General features: G+C 42.4%; 1 protein-coding gene across 5 annotated transcripts in view; it reads right to left on the reverse strand.

Annotated features, from left to right (window-relative positions):
- pde4d (phosphodiesterase 4D, cAMP-specific) overlaps positions 1-20,483 on the reverse strand; it is a 182,525-nt gene that overhangs the window by 47,209 nt on the left and 114,833 nt on the right. The window contains exon 1 of one of the 5 annotated variants that reach the window (XM_030105018.1): positions 7,238-7,957. The exons of the other annotated variants lie outside the window; for them this stretch is intronic. Coding sequence (XP_029960878.1) covers positions 7,238-7,326 — 89 coding nt within the window. The 5' untranslated portion in view covers positions 7,327-7,957. Of the gene's footprint in view, positions 1-7,237; positions 7,958-20,483 lie in introns of those variants that run through there. 5 annotated transcript variants of the gene reach the window in all.

The following is a 20,483-nucleotide window of genomic DNA, read 5'->3' on the forward strand; positions in this document are numbered from 1 at the left end:
CCATAACATCTGTGATGATCCGCGTCATACGTCTGTCACGCCGACCACAGGGGAAGTGGCTGAACTAAAAACAGCTGACCGAATATGCCAGAGTGTGTGTGTGAGACTTAGCCAAGAATGAGTGTAATTTACTTGGACAAATCATGACAGGTTTGGAAATCAGAACCTAAAGAAAGGGGTTACCGCTTATGTTGCAGGCAAGAAATTAAAGCCAGATGAAATCCCCCATGAGTCCCCACCTCCAGAAAGTGAGACATGTCACCAAACCCCTCGTTGCCCCAGCAAGTCAAACACACAGTTTTACTTGCAACCTTATCCCCCACATCTTTTAATTAAGGTACAACAGGAGTCATTTTTTTTTAGCTGTGGTCTGAGTATATAACAAGCTGCTTTAAGAACGCTGCTTTGTTCATTCAGGAAAGGGCCGTGGCGACGATAAAATCTGCTGGCAAGAGGACGGGTTTTGTTTGGGTCAAAGTGTGACGTAAACAGCTGCGCCGTAATGATATTTCCTAATGTCTTCGTATTTTACCATCGGCGCTGACATTTGCACGATAGGAAAGTTGGATTCAAGTTCACATCAGGGATGCTGAATAGAATACGGTGGTCAGTAAGGCTGCAACAAATGGCTGATAACAATTAATGGGAAGCAATGCGGCTGTGGGCAGAGGGAGGAAGCCGCAAAGAAATTGAATAAAGCCTTGTTATCTTCCTGAGAAAATGAGCTTTGTGGAGACACTCTAGAGGTTAGGTGAAACCAAACCACCAGTTAAGGGATGAGTAAATAAGATGTCATGTGTTTTAATACTGTTAAACAGAGTCATAAATTCTGCACAATGCTGTTTAATGTAAATCCATCTCTGATAAAACAGCAGCATGTTGCGTGGCATTGCTTCGTGCATAATACTGACTCAAAATGTAATCTTGTGCAAAGGGAAAAAACAAAACGACAGAAGGTGCAATGTTTTATAAAGCGCTTTCTGAAAATCTTATAGCGTGGTGCTCTCGTTGTGTTTATTCCTTTCAGCTTTCTATTTATCTAATGTGCGTAAATGTCTGGGACATAATGTGTGAAATCTACTGTGTGAGAAGAGTTCTAGAATGTTGCACAGCAAATATCATTATCATAAGGTTTCACTTCATTTGCAGTTTTATTTCAAGCATGTAACAAAATTCTAAAGATAGTTCCCATTAATGAGCCAAAAATACATCACCAAACAAACGGTGAATAAATAACAGCAGAAAAACAGAATGTGATTTCATGTCTTAAAAACAATAGGAAGAAACACGATTTATTAAATCCCACTCTTCTCCATAAATAGGCTTTTAATTTTTTTTTATTTTTTTTTTTTAATTATCTGTTGGAAAGACAAATAAATTACACGAATTTTGTAACAAAAAAAAAAGTAATGATATATAAAATATATTAAAAAAGTGACAGGTAGAACATGCAAACTCCACACCGAAAAGCCCAACTGGCATTTGAACTGAGGACTCTCTCATCATGAGGCGACTCTCCAGGATGTGTGGCCAAGTATCCAAAAGTGAGGGCCTCCAGTGAAGGGCAGGAATTGTTTGTTCAAGCAAATACTGCATAATTCAGTAAAAACACTACGAAATACGAAGCATGGAACAAATGAAAAATGACTTGATCATAGCAAGTAAGACGCTTGGAGGTCAGGAAGCTGGGCAGCTGAATACACACTCAAATCTAAAACACATAACACTAATTTCCTTCTTCAAATTTCATTCAACTAACACAAACAATTATTTAAAAAAAAAAAAAAAAATCTGCCATTGCTCAGGCGGTCCAGGCTCCCTCATCTGCAGATTGCAACATTTCTATTTTTGATTTATGAGGAGCTCACAAAAAGCACCTGCAGCTATCCCCTGCCTCCAATATGTCTGGCTGCTGTGCTCCATTCTTATTGATCTGTCCATCTTCTTGCCTCTGTCGCGAAGATGAACACAAGATTGAATAGCCCATATAGCAGCTGCTGTGTGGACAGCAGCAGCAGACAGCAAAGGCTGAAACGAAGAACACTGAAATGGATATTTAAAATGGATATGATGTTTAAAAAAAAAAAAAAAAAAAACTGCCTCGAGGTCTTTGTGAAGAACTGAGACCCTTGTTTTCATTCCATATGAATTTGATGAAAAAGATATGCAAGAATAATGTGAAATCAGTTCGACTCGTAGCCGGTGGTGCTGCTGCTGCATGAAGGCCATTTGGTTTCCATTGCATTAGCATGTCAATAGAAAATATAACATCAAAGTAAAAAATAAACAGTCCATTCATCACATTGTGTGCAACATACAGAAAAGACCAGGATTATAATAATAAAAGAGTTTGTGATCTTTTTCATCACAAAATGAGTCTGACTACAAATCTGACATGCTGCAACTATTCAATTACTTGTAAAAGTTCAAAGCGGTTTATTCAATTAGATGAAACGATAAATATGTAAGACAGTTGACTAATTTATTTGTCGGGGCAAATAAAAAATTGCGAGCTGTTAAATTATTTTAACAGCGTTGAAATGTTTTGGCCGAGAGATGCTGCAGTGAGTTTTGACAAGCCTAATGCTGCGCTGCATCTCAATTGGAGTGTTCCACGTAACACATGGAGTGTTCCTGCGTAACACATAGGAGAAAGCAAGAAAGGGGGAAAGGGGGGATCAAGTGTAAGTAAGCGCCAACACAAGAGGAATCCAAGAGCAGCAACGTGTGAAAGATAAATTGCACGTTGAAGCAAGTGGAAGAAGACCAACCTCAGGACTGCCAGTACTGACTGACTCACTGCGTGCGCTCTGCCAAGCACACACTAACGGCAAGATGTCCTGGGAGGAAAAAGGTGTAAAATAATCAACTGCTCATTTAGCAAGTCAAAAGAGGGGCTAAATGAATATCCTTGGAGAGGGGGGGGAGGAGGTGAAACAGTGGAGTGTTTGTCACGGTGTGCCACCCTGGGTACAGATTAAACTGAGATCCTCAGACGTATCAGTAAGAACATGTCCGATATGCTTCATGGAACTCCAAACTCAATTTAACACTGCACTGACTCATGGAAAAGCTGAGACACAAAGGCATCCAGTTAATTCTTGAAATCACTCACACAATGTAGACCTGACTTTTACAGGAACTGAAACTAAAGTAATCCCTGTTTTGGGTGGAGTTGGTGTCCCATATTATGAGTTCTGCTGAAGATAAGGCACAAGACTCATTAGTTAGTCAAAGGGCATTGTGATTAGTAGTATTAGCTGTATTAAACTACTTAAAAATGTCCATATCAACTTATTAAGATAAATCATTGATCTCATAAACATAGTGTGCGCTGCAAAATGCACACTGCTTCTGACGTCCATCAAGTCCCACTTTAAGATAACGTTTTAAAGGATCTACTTCTCAAATCTGCATAGTTCACTTCTTGGCAGTGATTCACACTTCCACATATGAAACACACTGATGTGACAGCCATGCAAGTTTCTGTGTGAGATGATCCATAAATTCAAAGATTCTGTATTGAAAATTAGGAAACATAGTGTCAGTTAAAAAATACTATTCATAGTAAGGCAAAGTAGGCACTGTGCTAAAATGGCCCAATATATTATATAGAATAAAACTAAACTGTTCATAGCTGTGTAGCGAGTTTCATGTTTTCTCTTCTTTGCAAAAGAAAATCATGAACAACCAAACATCAAAAATAATCTATATCCAAGCCCAGAGTGATAATCAATCATTTAATTCCCTCTTGAAACAGGTTTCCATGGGAGAGTGTTGTGTGAAAAAGTGTGCAGGGGCAGGAGTGTTGGATTGTGTGGCCTTCAGGGGGAGTGAATGAGGAGACCCTTTAATAAAGCAGAGTACATCGGCGTCACCCTGAACACCGGGCTGGCAGAGATTAATGCTGTAGTGCAGCAGTAGCTCCCAATGTACTGCGCGCACACACACACACTCACACTCACACCCACACAGCTAGCGGTTTCTCTGGGACAACAGTGACTGATGACTTTGTCTCCTCAGAACTGACAACGGGTCTCTGCCGTTTCTAAAAAGCCCAATCCTGATATCTCTGCCACACTCCCAACAAAGCTACTTGAAATGATGTTAAGCAATCTGAAGTTTGGCCAGGACTGACGCGGCAGTGGAATCGATGGCAATGAGAAAAGGGAGGAAGCCCCAAACAGATCGCAGATAACAACGACTTGTGCTTTGTTATCTGACCGACAGAATGATTCTGAAGTAGCCATTCTTGGGATCCAATGAGGCCAAGAAGAGGAGCAAAGATGGTTTGGAAAGTCTGCAGGCTCTCCATGTGTGTGGGTTTTCTCCGGTTTACTCCCACAGTCCAAAATTGTGTGTTTGTGGTTAATTAGTGACTCTAAAATTGCATGAAGGTGTAAATTAAAGTGCGTGAGCGGTGGTTTGTCTCTCTGCGTTGGCCTTGTGGTGAACTGTCAACCTTTCGAAGGCGTACCCCGCCTGAGCACTTTGTCGGTTGGAAATTGCTCCAGCTTCCGTGAGCAGAAGTTTGATAACACTGCATAGAGGATGCATGAATGGATGCGACCAGATCATCTATTGAAACTCTGCAAAATGTAGTTATGAGGGGGAGGGGGGGGGGGGAGAAAAACCACCAAGCAACATATTTCCAAATGTTCTTTAAAGTATCTTCAGCTCTCTCGGGCACTGACTTCACCTAGCTGGATTACAACACATACTTTTCATTCCATGGTTAGTGTTTAATGAAGTTTAGACAATCATACATCTGAGTTTATTCATTGTGGGGTTAGAAGAAATACCTGGAGGACAAAAAAAACATGTGGTCAGAACAATGGATGTTCCAGACCATCTAGGAAGCTGATTTTCACTTGCACATGCACACGCATGCAGACACAAACACACAAAGCCAGATATGTGGTACAAAGATTTACTGAGTCGAGAAGGAGAGAAAAAAAGCCAATCCTGCCTGAGGTTTAAATGCAGTCTGACAGGCTCGTCTCCCATTAAATGCTCGACTCTGACAGCCCTGAATGGTTCTTCCAACTCTCTCTTCACATTTGCTGTAGCCGTCCGACGCAATGCATTCCTACAGGCTGCAAATTACATTTCAGACTTACTGAAGGAATTACAGGAATACATTAAGACCTTATGAATGGCTGTACATGCTATAGGTAATAAAATGTCTCTTCTTTTACACTCCTTTTGATGGTTTTAATTCATTTTTCAAGGATCATCAATTCCAATTTGATAGCAACAACACAGTGATTTAGGTAAGCGTGAGTCACGCATAAGTGCTTATTGCAAAGAACCAAAGCTGATCGTGTGTTTTGCTTGAAAAGGTACTGATAAAACGAACGACCTTCTTGTTAAAAGACCCACTCATCTTTACAGCTCACTCTGACAGGAGTGACGCCGATGCCAGGTTCACACACTCCGACAGCGCATGCACGATAATACCGTGAGTGTGGATGGAGAGGGAGAATGCTTTGCTCTCCGTTTACAGAATGCTCTGGATTACTGAAAAATGTTTACTTTGTAATCTGTTTCCTGATCAAAAGGCCTAAAGGTCTGGTTTATTCATTTATAAATCTTACAGGGGTTTTTTATGGAACTGTTGGAGGAAACCCACTCATGCATGGGGAGAACATGCAAACCCCGCTCATATAGAGGCCCTGGCTGGTATTTGAGCCCGGACCTTCTCGCTTGGAGGCGGGAGGAGTATCCACTGCTCCACCGTGCCAAGCCCAAACATATTTAATGACACCTGTAACATTCCTTTCACATATTTCTCTCAGCCGCTGTGATCGCTGTGTTGCGGGTCAAAAGTCATCCGAATCCACGCTGATCGGATTTAAAGAGCATCATGTAAACAGTTCTGATTGGATTGGTACCAGACGGATGAGATCCCATTAGGAATGACGGAGGTCATGTTAAACTGTTTACCATCCATTCACAGTTCAGGTAAACACATTTCTACACTGTGTTTGTTGCCTAATGGTATTGTGTGACACTTCATGTTCATGTTCGGATAGAAATGGCGGCGGCAAATTACAAGTGGCCGTCAGTTCAGGAGAAAAGAGTGCTTTACAACATTATTTGAAGACTTTAAAAATGCGTGAAAGGCCTAACTGATGTGGATCGCTCCATGCTGACCTCTGCATGATCGTATCCTAAACAAAAAGAAGCTTCTGCAGTGTCCAAAGACATACAACAAGCTTGATTAGCCTAGCTAACAAGACTTGAGAGCTACAGGATAAAGTTAAATGTAGGATTATATGTGCATGTCACAAACAGTCAAGATCACACTGAAACTCATTATGGAAGTCATGTAAACAGGACTATTGGATCTTTCAATGAAATTTATAAAATCTAACCACAGAAAGGTGACTAATGCCTATGAAATAAATTCAGCAGAAAATGAGTCTGCGTTTGGAAGTTTCAAAAACTAAATAAGTAACCTACGCACTATCTTCTGAGTAACGATGTGAAATGATGACACAACTGCCAAACAGAATCCACTGATAGCATCTCTGCACATCCTCCAGCCTTCGCAAGCTCATACAACAGTGTAAAGAAAGAAACCTGAAGATATGATCATATCTTGCACGTTTGCAGTCAGCTTTCAACACAATAGCAGTTCAGAGGAAGCCCGGAGGTTCGCATTATTAGCACGAAAAACTAAAGCCACTGGAAAAGCATGGTTGGAAATATAAACATTGTTCACTCCCACTCTGACGACATACAGGCTGCTCAGAGCCCCTCCCCGATTATAACAGCGCTGGGAGACGGCTATTCCCATAAGATACCCAGCCTAAGTATGACGAATCAAAACAAAACAGCAGGAAAACCCAACAACACAGCACTTTCATCAGCATATTTTTTTTTCCAGCCGTTGAAAAGCAGTCTGGCCGTGACAGACCTGCGTGCGCTCACCATGTCTGACTTGAGTTTATGGATCAACTGAAGCGTTCAGTGTGAGGGGGGAAAATGACAGGAAATGTCTGGCCCGTTTCACAATAAATTCCCCTGAATGGACCTGAGCCGAGCTTGGAAAAAACCGACACTGGGCTGGGCCGGCCTTTGGGGGGCTTTTGAGGAGGGAGGGGGAACTTCAGGGAGTTACTCTCTAATAAAAACAAGCACGCAGTGATGTGCCTATTCACATCTTTTTCTAATCTATTTTAAATGAACACACAGCGTTAGAAATGAAGCCGTACAAGCCAGCAATACTCACCATATCCAGGAGTGTCTTCTGAAGGGAAAATGACTGAGGTGCATCATGGATGTATCAGTGGGGACACCTGGACAATGTCCAGGCTTCATGTCAAAGCTGCGTCAGGAGTGATTCCCCTCAGTTTATCACCCCCTACAGAGTTATCTATCTACAGACCCTGCCCCAGAGTTTTTGCAGGCCCCAGGACAAAACGTACAGCTCCATGGTAAAGTCCTCTGGTGTGATGCAAACATTCCTCCAGGAAAGAGCCTCTTTCCGAACTTCCAGCCCCTCTTTTTTGACCCTACTGTTGTAAAAAATACAAAGGCAAAAAACTCTCACTACATAGCACCATAAAATCCATTGAGTTCCTGAAGAAAGAAAAATATATATTATAAAAAATAAAATCTAAATTTTAGGGAAAAGCATGACCTTGAAGCCCAGTTAGTCAGTGAGAGAGTCTCAGCAATGTGAGCACACGGGCGGCCACCCAGCAGCACCAGCCACGCTCTCCGGCCGCCGCTCTTTTTTCCGTGGGATTCTTCCGGCAAAGGTTTGGAAATTACTGTCCCACATCCACATGGTGAACCGGTTCAGAGACTCATTTTTCCGGAAAACATTCCTTTTCCTGACAGCCAGCGACGCCGGTTGGAGAGGCAGCGGTAGTCACACCAGCATGACAGAGCATGTTACACACACAGTCACTCACACACTCACATTCACTTCCATCCTCCTGCTCTGCACCCTTTGTCTCTCTCGCTCTCTCTCTCTCTCTCTCTCTTTTTTTTTTTTTGTCTCCCTCTGCGTTCTGCCCTTTTTGCAACCTCCCAGAGTGGGAAGTTTAGAAACAAGGAGGGGTAAAAGAAAAAAAAAAAAAAAGAAAAGAAAGAAAAAAAAAATCAGCAACGTCTCTTCGGTGCTTTCTTTTCTCTCCGTCTTGTTGAGCGCGTCTCTCCCTCTTCCCCCTCCTTCTTCCTCCAGTCAGTGGGATGTCCTGACCCTGGGTAATAGGTGTGCCTGTTGTATCCAGTCAGCTAAACCTATTGATCCTCTTACCACTCCATTGAGACAGGAACAAGCCAGCACATGTACAGTGCGCAGACACACAGGGAAACACCGAAAACCCTGAATGTTTATAGTTACGCGTGGAAAGTGTTGACAGGAGTAATTCCTCTCATTTCCCCCCAGTAAATCTTCTGCTCCGCTTTTCCTCTCCTTGAGTAATGTGTGCTCCTCTCTATTATAGCCCTTCTTCCACCATAACAACGCGAGTGCTGCTGTTGCCCTGTCAGTTTGTTTTTTGTTTTTGCTACTCTAAGCACACCCTCTGACTGTCTCTAGTGTCTGCCTGCGTGCCAGTGAACCGTGAAATTTCAAACCTCGCAACAAATGCCATCCCATTTTTTTTTTCCTGCATGCGTGTGTGCGTTTGTATAACATGCAGTTTTGCATGCCATTATAAGCATCCAGGGGGAACTTTCAAGGCATGTTTGTTTCAAGAAACTTGTTATACAGGATGTCATTGCCCTTGCTGCTCGTTTAATACATTCCTCTGTTCTTACACAAGTGGCTTCAGGCTCTCTGTGGAATCTGAAATCCCACCAAACAGCAATCAATAAGAGCAAATGTGTCACCGTACTCTCAGTCTACACCATGGTGAAGATAGGAAGACAAATCAGCACATATCCACAGTTTATCCAGGCTAATGTCGTTCAGAGTTCATGTCTGACTCTCTAACAATCTTTATTTGTGTGTGACTGGCTTCATGTGAGCATTTCCAGAGGGGCTTTTGTGTGCGCTCGGCGTTGGCTAGGACCGCTGCAAGTCGAGACTGGGTTCAGCACACACTCAGGTCGTGCGTGTGTGTGTTTTTGTGTGTGTGTTGCATTAAAAGTCATAGCTGTGGCTGAGCTCCAGTTGCTGCGGTCTGAAAAACAGGATCCAGCACTGCTTCTTACACACATCCTGCCCAACACACACGTCAGCAGCTTCTCAACTTCTGCCAAAAGTCAAACCACCTCGCAGCCTCTGTGAGCCTGCACCTTCAGCCACTCGTCGACGGGACAGAGGAGCGCTGTATGCCAAGCAATCGGCTTGTTTGGAAAATGAATATAGAAAAACACCTCTCTGTGGAGGTGTGGGTTCATGTATAGGAGGCGAGGGAGAGAAGAGATTAGCTACTACAAGGTTAGAAGTCAAAACAGGAAAGAACTGAAGCTTCCTTTTTTAACAATACACAATCAAAAGTTAATATAATCTCTGATTTAATCCTACAATAGTCATAACATTTCATATTTCTTGCAAACAAACAGAAGATGGTATCAGCGCTATAACAAAAGAACTACACTGTCTGATGCATGTGTGTCGTATTGCATAATATTTCAGCTTCTGCTTTGGGGTTGTTGGCCCCAGCTCAACACCAGAGAGCTGTCACGACTCATCCTGCAAGCTGGGAGCGTGAGACTGGAGGAGAGAGGAGAACAATCGAGTGTAAAGGCAGAAACAAACAGATGCAGATAGCTGGAGAGAGGGCCGACCGCAAAGAAAGAAACCAAGTGGGCGAAAATACCAACATCTTCAGGAAAAGAAGACGTTATCTGTACGATGTGTACACAGAAAGAAGAGCTGAGAGGAGAAAGTTCAGGAGTGACACAAAAATGGTGAGATTAATGAAAATATAGCAGGAATGCAGGGACAAAGAAACCTTGAAACAATAGGTGCCCAGCTTATAACGATAACACAATGACACAGCAGCCATACCGTGGCCGAAGGAGCATCAAAGTGTCGTCATGTGTGACCCCTCTCACCTGCAGAACAATGTATTTCCCATGTGCAAAATATCACGTGACATTTGCATCAGGAAGTCTTTTCATTACACTAGAGGTCGGCTCCTGTAACTAAAGGGAAAAGGGCCCCGGTTACACAACAGAACAAGTAGATATTGATTTCTAGTGTTCTGACATTTAACAAAGTACTTTTCTTTTTTACTTTTCCCGGCGGATCGATTATTCAGAGAACACAAGCTGAACAACCTCCACAGTCAGGCTTGTCAAACCGCGCGGCCTGCCAGCAGCATGACCGCTGCAGCTCCACGTGTGTGCAAAGCAGCAGACGCTGTGGAGGGTCAGGTACGCTTTGTAGCGAGGAAATCAATGTACATAGCGGCGTGTATCAGCAGCTGATTACATGACAGAACTGCTGTGTCACTAAACTGTATTCCTGTCCACTTGAATTGAAAAAAAAAAAAAAAATTAAAAAAGGAAGCATAAACCAGAGGAGATTTAGCTGCTCCATCATCACATGAATATGGAAATTGGGCATATTTTACATTCAAATCAGAGAAGCAAATCTCTCATGAGTGTGAGAAAACCGAGGCTTGTGCACATTGTTCCTCTGAGGTGGGCCAGCTGTCCGTCACTCGGCGTGTCGCTGTGGAAATGCCTCGGGCCGGGTTCCTCCTCCTTGCCATTCACAGATGGTTATGCTGTGGCATTTCAGCAAAGGTTAACTCATTCCCCCTTCAAATCAGATATTTGTAATTAGATTCCCACGTCTAATAGGGACATGGGGGCTTCAAGGACCATTTGTAGAATGTGAAGAATGTTTAAGTGGCCCAAAAATTATTCACTTCTAAAGCGGAGTTGTTTTTTTTTCCCCTTCCCTTCAACACTTTCTTGTCAAAGTGGAGCAAAAGACAGCAGGGAAAGGCTGCATGAGGCAGCAGCTGAAATCAGTCGCATGTGAAAAAACTGTATTTAAAATAATTATTAAGAATGTGTGTGTGAGATTCTACTATGATGCACTTCAAGCTGCTCAATTTGAAACAGCAAGTGCGTGGTATCTAATAATGAGGATAAAAATTATTGTTCCTGAAAACTGAAGATTAAGCAAATTTGATAGTTGTTTAAGTGCCTTATAATGTGCTTAATTACCCAGTAAAGGACTGCAGAGATGTTGAGATTAAAGACTGCAGCTGTCACTTCACCCGAGACAACACTAGCAGTGTCTTCTTTACTAAATTACCTCAATCAGATGGCGAGTCAGACAGCGAGCTAAAAAACATCATGAATATCTAGTTAAAAACCCACGATCGTGAATGGCTACAACTGCTTCCACTACTTCACATGGCTCCTTTTTTTTTTTTTTTTCAAAAAGCACGTACAGCTGGGAATGCACTGAAATATTAGCAGCCCATTACCGGAGGCAATCCTCACTCCATCACCATCTGGTGAGTTTCTACAACAGTTGGTGCAATCCACATTTGCGCCGGCGCCGTGATACCTTCAATATTCCATGAAAATGTGAGCGTTTACCATTTTAAAACACGGTATTATGCTGCACATGCCATTTGTGTGCACTCCACATAATGGATTACTTCAAACCATGTGCTAACAAGGGCTTAAACGCAAAGTGACACTTGACACTGCTGTTCAAATAGTGCACTGGCTGACCCCACCAGCGGCTCCACGGGGGAGATTAGCATTCACTACTTGCTTCAAAGTAGCCACAAAAACATCAGAACATCCTCATGAGAAATACTTTTTGTCAATATTATGCACCACAGCTTTCGAACAGTACAAGGTTTTAGTCCTTCCTGTGCTCAGCAGCCAATACATTGGTGCTTTATTTCACAATAACGCGGCACCGTTTGTTTATATAGCTGCTGAACATTTCCAATGCACCTGCTTTCAATAGAGCACTAATTGCAAAGCTGCAGGATTTATAGCAGACGTTGGTATTTCCCATTTGACGTCACGACACTCGCAGGCGTGTCGACACGGGTGAAAAACATTAAGAAGCCACATGCTGCACATTCTTTGTCCCTCACTTTGAATATTTACATTGAAATGATTGTACTATCATGAGGGAGTGCTGCAGTTGAATAAATAGAGGATTATCTGTTTCGTGTTTGCCAGGCTGACAGAGTGAGCTGTTACAAGTTGTAGGTGGGGCAGTGGTTAGTTCTCTTACCTCACATTGAGAAAGTTCCTGGTTTGATTCAGGGTTAGAGGGCCTTAATGTGTGAAGCACACATGATTCTCTATCTGCATGAGTGGATTTTGAGTGAGTCGTCTGCTGAGCTAATGCAGACTGAAGGGCATATCTATAATTTAACATCATTAGACAGTATAAATATTGTCTGTTGAATTCCATTTAAATATCCCCCTACACAGTTTTTTGGCTCTGGGATTATGTTGGTTGGATGAAACATAGCAGCATGCGTGCACTCAGTTCTTATGCAGTGAAGCATTTGTTATATTTTGTTCAGGCTCAGCAGCTCCGTGGCAACAAATGTTCTCATCGGGATCAGTGAGCCCAAAACGACCCAACTCCTCATGCACGCTGTCACAGATATGTGAATGTACATGTCCAAGCTAAAGATCGCAATAACTGTCGAGTGCCCTGCCAACTGGCAGCGCTGTGCGTTTGATGTGCTGCCATCGGGCCATAGCTGCAGCGCTGCATATTTCAATGAGCGCTTTGTGGCCGGGTCGTCAAACTGAGCTCACCCACTCACCCCGCAGGAATGAGTACATTTTGAAAGCTGGTGACTCCACAAGTACACTGGTTAGAGTGTCATACAATCTGGCTGCTCACCAGTCAGATGACTGGATTGTATCCACTTGAAAATTTAAGGGCTCATTATTGCTCCCACTGGCACCAACGGTGCTTCGCTGCAGATAAAGAAAGTGCACAGTCATGGGGGTTTCAGAGTTGATTTCTGTGAGATAATATTAATTATTATAAATAAGTCACAAAATGTCTGTTGTAAGATAAGTTAAAAGATGTTCCTCGGTTCAATTACAATTCACTTTGACTTCAATGAAATCCTGAATGTCTACATTTGAAAGAAAAAAATCTAATTTCAGGAGATGAGAAAATGTCAGATTACCTAAAAAAACACCCAGCGCTACTAAAACACAGCTTGAATTCTTAAAATATATTAAGAGACTAGGCTAACAGGATGTTTAAGGAGCAGATGGAACAACCAGATCCCAAGATGTGGCTTTAATTAAAAGCAATATTGTTTTGAATCTCTGAACCTTTCGAAATTAGATCCATTAACATGCAAACATAATGAACATAAAACAAACTTATGATGCAAACAGCATTAAAGTCCATTCATGAGATTATTAACTGCCTTGGATCCCACGAGCACAGTGTTTATTGCTACAGGAGGTCATCAGTGTAAAGTAGTTCCATGTGATTAGCTGCCTGGTTCTAATTGCCTGCTGTTGTATACATTGTGGTATTCATCAATGAGGGCCAGATGTAAAAAAGAAGTGGCTTCGAGCGTACTTTACACAGGTGTTTTGAACAAGATGTATGAAAGCTGACAGTGTATACCGTCTCTCCTTTTCGACAACCTGTTCATCTATTTCTAGCAACTCTGTTCAGTTCATCCACAGCTTGCACCCACCTGTTCTCTATCAATATCTGCATCTGTCTGATCCAATACTCGCCATGCCGCTAGCCCCAGCCATGGTGTCAGCTCTGTTGCTGAACCCTCCAAAAATAGACTTTTCCTGCATTGCACCAACGTTGTGTCACTGTTGCAGCCAAGGCGCTGTGCTGGCTCCCCCTGCACCGTCTGACTAGTCTGAGCCTTAATCACGGAGCTGGATAAACCTCATGTCTGTGTGTGATTAGGAGCTCCTCTTAGGGATGACGGGACCTGATGATGACCTCCAGTGATATGCTAAACGCTATAAGCCCAGGTGGAAAAGATTCAGGGAACAATTAGAAGTTATTGGTGGCAGTACACTATATGGTTTGTTTGTTTATTTAGGATCAGGCAAATAAAGCCATCCTTGAGTCAGTGAGGAGTATCAACTCTGGCCACAGAGCGTCTTTCTACTCTGATATATGCACTTACACACTGTTACCATGTATATTTCTTTTTTTTTTTTTTTTTTCCAGACTACATTAAGAGTTGGTGCCCTCCACTCACATTCTGCTTGTTGTTCTTTGGCACATATTGAGAAGGTGAACACATATGTGAAACATATAAAGTGTGATTCATTTGTTTTGAGTTAACCTTGTGAGGTCGGTTGTGGTTTCAACTGCTGTGATGTTGTCAAAAAAGAATTTGCACTGTTTAATCTAATGTAAACCTAGGAAACTTTTTATTTTGAAGCATCTTGCTTTTCCATTGGGCAACATATGCCTGCCAGTCTTTAGCTTTGCTGCCTTTCTCATGCAAATTAAAGACCAAAGAGAAGCAGCTCTCTGGCGGGCGATCTGGGTGGGCTCCAGTGATAAAAGGCTAGGAACCACTGTTCTACCACATCTCTGGTTTACTATGAAGAAATGTAAAAAGCAGAAGAAGCTCGACTTGAACTGTGGAACATTCACAATCTGGCTGCTTATAGAGCCAAGTTGACACCACGTCTAAAACAGTCATAAGGAAAAGGAGAACAGAAAAGAAGAAATTGATTCAGCTCGGAAAGATTAGCCAGAAAATTCTCTCAATGAAAAAAAGAAGTGAATTCTGATGAAAGTTTGCATAATGGAAAGTTCTTGCATGGCTTCTCTTTGCCCCAACTTTCATTTAAGGGCATGAATTATGAAAAAGGGGCAGCGTGAAGCAAGCGCAGCCACTTGTGTGACATTAAACTGTTAGAGTAATTACACGTTAGGAGGAGAGCCTTGCAGGCTGTACGACTATCTTACTCTGAAAATGGCTCAGTCTGTGACAGTCAGTCCATAAACTGTGGAGAAAACCACTAAAGTCTGTTCACACAAAACAGCACACGCCCTTCCAAAATACTTGTATAATAGGATCATACTTTAGTTTAGATGCAGTGATAATACAAAGGAGAGAAAGTTAGTGAAAAGGAGAGAAACATGATAAGGTTATTTAAGGAAAAATCTGATTTTCACAGACTATTAAGAACTGTGTATATTAGACCGAGTCATACACTGTAACCTTATTATTTTTGTCAGATGATTCTAGTGTGGATGACAGACAAATCACAAATATGTAGCTTATCATCAATTTTCAAAAGGGATAATGAAAAATGCCTCATTAGAAATGACTTCGTTTTTTTCATATACTGTTAAAAACAGAACAATTAGCATTATTTTAATGCCATCATTATTTTCAGTGAATGCAACTTTCCTGTGTCATTAGAGAACACTCAACTTGAACACATTTGTGCTTGAAGAAAAAAAATATTTGCATACATTTGGCAATCATTTGAGAGCCTGTAGGATGACGCACAGAGTGATTAATTTAAAAGCCTGTCAAAATGAGGAATTTTTGCACAGCAGGTCTGGAAGATATAATGTCTTCCATAGTCTTGAATAAGATGATGAGAATTAAGTCTATTTTTTAAGCCTCAACCAAACCTGAATTCACATGAATTATTCTTCAAACCAGACTGATGTTTGTTTTCTTCATATCCGTACATATAAAAACTAATAGTCTTCATAAGCATACATCACAAAGTCATATTTTTCATCATGTTAGCTTATTTTATTCCCACAGTAATGTGGGCTATCACAGCACATGCACTTTCATCTTAACAAGATATGACAGGAAGGGCCGAGGAGCTGTCACGGATCCCCTGACATTTAAAAGTCATACTTTGACCCCACCTTCTCTCAACCACACCTTAACATCACCACATGAAACCTGTTGGTACACGGGTGGCGGAGAGAAGAGAAGAGAAGAGAAGAGAAGAGAAGAGAAGAGAAGAGAAGAGAAGAGAAGAGAAGGGTTTTTTTTCTCTAAATGTCTCATAATACAGTATGTTGCAGTGTTTCCACTGCAGATGGGAAGGAGAGGAAATGGGAGCTTTTTAAAACGTGTAAAGATTCTGTAAAATCCGGAGAGTGAGTGAGAGGCGATCTGTGTGAGGCTTGTTGTGTTTTAGAGAAATCTCAGGACGGTGCCAGTTGAGGTTGGCAGCTTTAACTTCCGACTTCCTGAACAGAGCGACTCATTCAAGCCTGACACAGCGTGACGACAGTTCAGGGTTTGTTGTCGAAGAGTCGGATGATGACTTGAGGAGCGGGTCACGACAGACTGAACTCTGTTTAATGAGTTGCACGTGAAAACAGACGGATGAGTCAGAAGAGAGCTGGAAACACCCGTTAACTGCGCTCAGTTCTGACTAACTTGTAATTGAAAACATGCACATCTGCAGGAGTAGGTGTGCTCTGGGTAGATGCATGTATCCACATGCACACGAAACTGTAGGTGCCTGGTACAGCTGCAGGCGCCAACAAAGAGGTGAGGACGGAAACCAAGACTTCAAAAGGTAGAAATATTCTGCTTTACTGAATGTTATAAAACATCAGGTGAATCACAGTTAAAAATGGACACAGATATTTGTCTTTTGGGGATGCAGTGGAGTTAAAAAGAGAAAAAAGTTACTGCCTCTCTGAAAGCTCTCTGGTGTTCAGAGCACTTAGAAAATACTTCAGAGTGAAGGTCTATAGCGACTTTCACACAATCTGGATTATCTAACAGCAGTTACCCTCTTTTCGTATTTCCAGGAGGAGTTATTAACGACCTTCCGGGAACATTTCTGCACACTCTGTATTTCGCATGATGTGGGCAGAGGAATCAATGTGACAATGGCAGCAGAACGAACGAAAGATGAAAGCATGGAATCTTTTCAGCGACTCAAAATGTAACTTGAAGCATGACCATGGAGGCCTGTGTCAGTAGAAAGGAAATAAGATGCTTCACTGCATTTCAATTTGAATTCATTTCTGATTGTTGATGGGACGTGCTATTGGTGGCCAAAGAAAATGATTACATCTGACATTTGAAGCTCAAATTTCTGTGTGTTCAGAAAAGGGAACAGCGGTGGACTGAAGCTCGTACCATGATCAACAACAGCCCTGGACTGACTTAAAATTCATGACACTGTGGATATTAAAATGACTTCTGCATACATAACATACTCATCTACAACAACAGAGCCGAGCCAATATTTCTAAACAATGGAGAAAGATTTTGGCTTTGTACTGCATGCTCACTGTCCAAGATTCACGTGGTGTCACTGCTGCGTTTCTAAGCGCGTTAGCACCACCTGTGGATCAGAGGGACAGGGTGAAGCCTTTGGCAGTGGCGTGCTTTAGAAAAGCCATGTGTTTGTGTGTTTCTCTTCATATCAATAAGAAATAAGGGGCCCAAGGTGTGGCATGGATTTAAACGGACACTGACAACCGCTGCAATATACTACAGTAAACAACAATACGTTCAAACACCTTCAAGTTTCAAACAGAAAGAAGATGCATATTGAACCTGAGGTCTGAGCAGGACTGGTTAATAGTTTGTTTGAGAAACAAAGGCTGCATGACTTCCACTGAGCAAACAAACACTGAGTATTCATGCAAAACCAACAGTGTCACTTTACGTTGCCATTAAAATTGTTCAGGAAGGTAATGGATATGCCATGCTGACTAACACCTGCTGCCACTGACCGCCAGGAATCAAGTACAGTAGGCCATCAAGTGAGCAAACGTGACCCACTGCATCCAGGCAGCCATAGCGTAGAAGAGAGAGCAGCTGATTATATAAGTGCCATTATCTTATCAGATAAACTGCTCTCATCAGGAAAGCAATAATCCTTAGCATGCAAATTAAAGCGTCATTTGAATATCTACATTGAAATGTATCCCATCTCACATCTCTCTCTTCCATTCCCCAAAAAACAAATTTTTTTATTTCTATTTTTTGTCATCAGACAGGTAATAGCTCCCTCGCGTGATACTGAATCCTCCAAAAATTGACTGCTTCAAAGAGAGTAATCGTGAAAAATAATAAATAAATAAATAAAATGTAGTCGTCGACCCCCTCCCCCCTGCTGTTCCAGCTGTATCACAAAGCAGCACGATGCAGAGAGTGAGTGGGTGATGATGGATGAGCAGATACACAGAGGGAATCTCTACAACATGGAAGGTGGAGACATAAAGAGACAAAGAGCAAAACAAAAGACTGAGGGAGACGATAATACAACAAACAGAATACTGATTGTACGCCTCTACAAGTTTCTGACTGCTGCATTGTGGTGCACATTTTTTGCACAAAAGATCCCCAAAATCCCACTGTGCACACACAGTACATGCACAAAACAAAAAAGCAGAGCGGGATGAGGAGAGAAAAGAGAAACGGAGAGAGTAAGCGTGAGTGAGAGAAAGGGCAACAGTGTGAGAACATGAGAGCAGCATGGTTACATAACATAGAGACAGCAGGGGAGCTACCAGAGGGGAGCTCCTGGGCTTCTGCAAGTCGCAGAATGACGCATTGCCCTCACACAGACACACACACAGACACACAGATAGACACACACACACACACACACACACACAAAAGCACACAGACAGACACACCACCCTCAATGCAGTAAATGGCAGCTATTCACACCGATGTGCTCTATGCAGGAGAGGCCGCTCCCACACATTTATCCTCATCCAGCTCACGGCAGCAGAATTGACGATGCATTTACTACAGCGCTGCCTTGCAGCAGAGGAGGAGAAATCTAACATTTACACAATAAATGCGATCCATAAGAATGGCTCATGGAGTCCATAGCTCATGGCGAGACCATGAACTATGGCATTTATGAGCCACTGAAAGGAGCCTGATAGATCCACTTCCACCCTGATCACTGGGGCTGATCCACACGGTGGCTTCATCCAGGAAGGAAGCATTTTTAACCACAGTAATCAGTTTTCAGAAATTTAACTACATTACTGAATGACCGAATAAAACATACTAAACGGAACTGATCTAAACTGCTTTGGAAGATTTTTGGACAGCTACTTACCACACCTGTGCAATTTTGTTGAATGTGTTGAAATGTACTTAAGGCTTCCCTCACTTTCATTTACAAAATGCGATTAACTGCAACGCTGCCAGAAGGTTACAGAGAGCAGATTCATATTTCTTTACTGTCTGTCTCAAGAGAGAGTGCTAATACAATCCTAATCGTCTCTTTCTTCTTGAACCATCCGTCTCTGTCATTCCATTGAGCTCTCTCTCTCTCTCTCTCTCTCTCTCTCTCTCTCAACGTAAAACATGCATTGCAAGCAATTAGTCTGCCTTTGGTTGCTATTTTTATACCCGGCCATGATTGCAAACACACAAACTTACACGCACACAAATACACACACGCACGCACGCAGCAATAAACAGAGCGAACAACAACAACCGGGATCGATTGATGAGCTATGAAGAAGGCAACCTGCATTCCTCCCATTTGGGAATGTGGGAGCAGGCTACTGCAGAGCGTGGCTCTCCCAAGCACAGGAAATCAATATCCTGCAAGTTAATGAGTAAGACCCCCTCACCTCGGCATCTGATTAGATAAACAGATTAGCGTCTACACCACCATTAGTTGAAAACAGTGCCGACGCACTCAGCACATGATGAGCCCATTACAGTTTTATGAAGGGATGAAGGCAAAACTAAAAGAATGGAGATGAAATCAGTCTCTAAAACATTCATTATTAGCAGATGTTGAGGGAACATCAATATGACTCTCAAGATCATAGGTTCAGCTTTCAGTAGAATTAAGATTTTTCAAGACAACATGATTCAATATGTCATGAAATGCAATGAAAACATTACCTCCAGAGGTTTGTCATACATGTCAGCTGTTTTGTCACTTACCTAGAAATAGAAGAGAAAAGGAGGGAGACAGAGTGAGAGAGAAGGGGGGAGACGAGGGAAGAGAGATAAGTTATCAGGATAATCTATTGACTGCAGAGATGTAATTTGCACTTAAACAAGCATCGGGGCTTTTTGTATGTAACTCCTGACACCACTTTTCCCTGTAGGCTCACACATACACACGAATAATGAGAGGGGCTGTGTGTGTCTATCAATATGCTGCAGTGGTAGCAAACTGCTCTGTCTTTATCTCACTCCATCCCAGTGCAAGTCTATTGATCCGAGTCAAGCCTCCTGTATTCAGCTCCCCTCTTTCCCCCTGCGCCAACCACCTCTCGCTATCTGTGTGCAGAGAGCTCAGTCCTCCTTTGTAAATAAAATCCCCTGCAAACTCTAATGAAGTCACAGATGATGTAAAAGCAGCAGCCGATCAAAAGTGAGACGAGACGCAGCTCGCCGTCGAGGAGGAAGCGTGACACAAATGGCCACCGTGCACGGCGTACGTATCTCTGGGGAGCCGAGGAGGCTGGGGACGTGACATGAATGAGGGTGTGTCCACAGCTTCCAGCTCACTTTGGATGCTCCTGAGTGTGAACTGAAGGAAAGGCATGTGTGGGCTGTCGCATTTCCCACATC

The sequence above is a fragment of the Salarias fasciatus genome, chromosome 12 (genome assembly GCF_902148845.1).
Source record: "Salarias fasciatus chromosome 12, fSalaFa1.1, whole genome shotgun sequence".
NCBI classification, from domain to species: Eukaryota; Metazoa; Chordata; class Actinopteri; order Blenniiformes; family Blenniidae; genus Salarias; species Salarias fasciatus.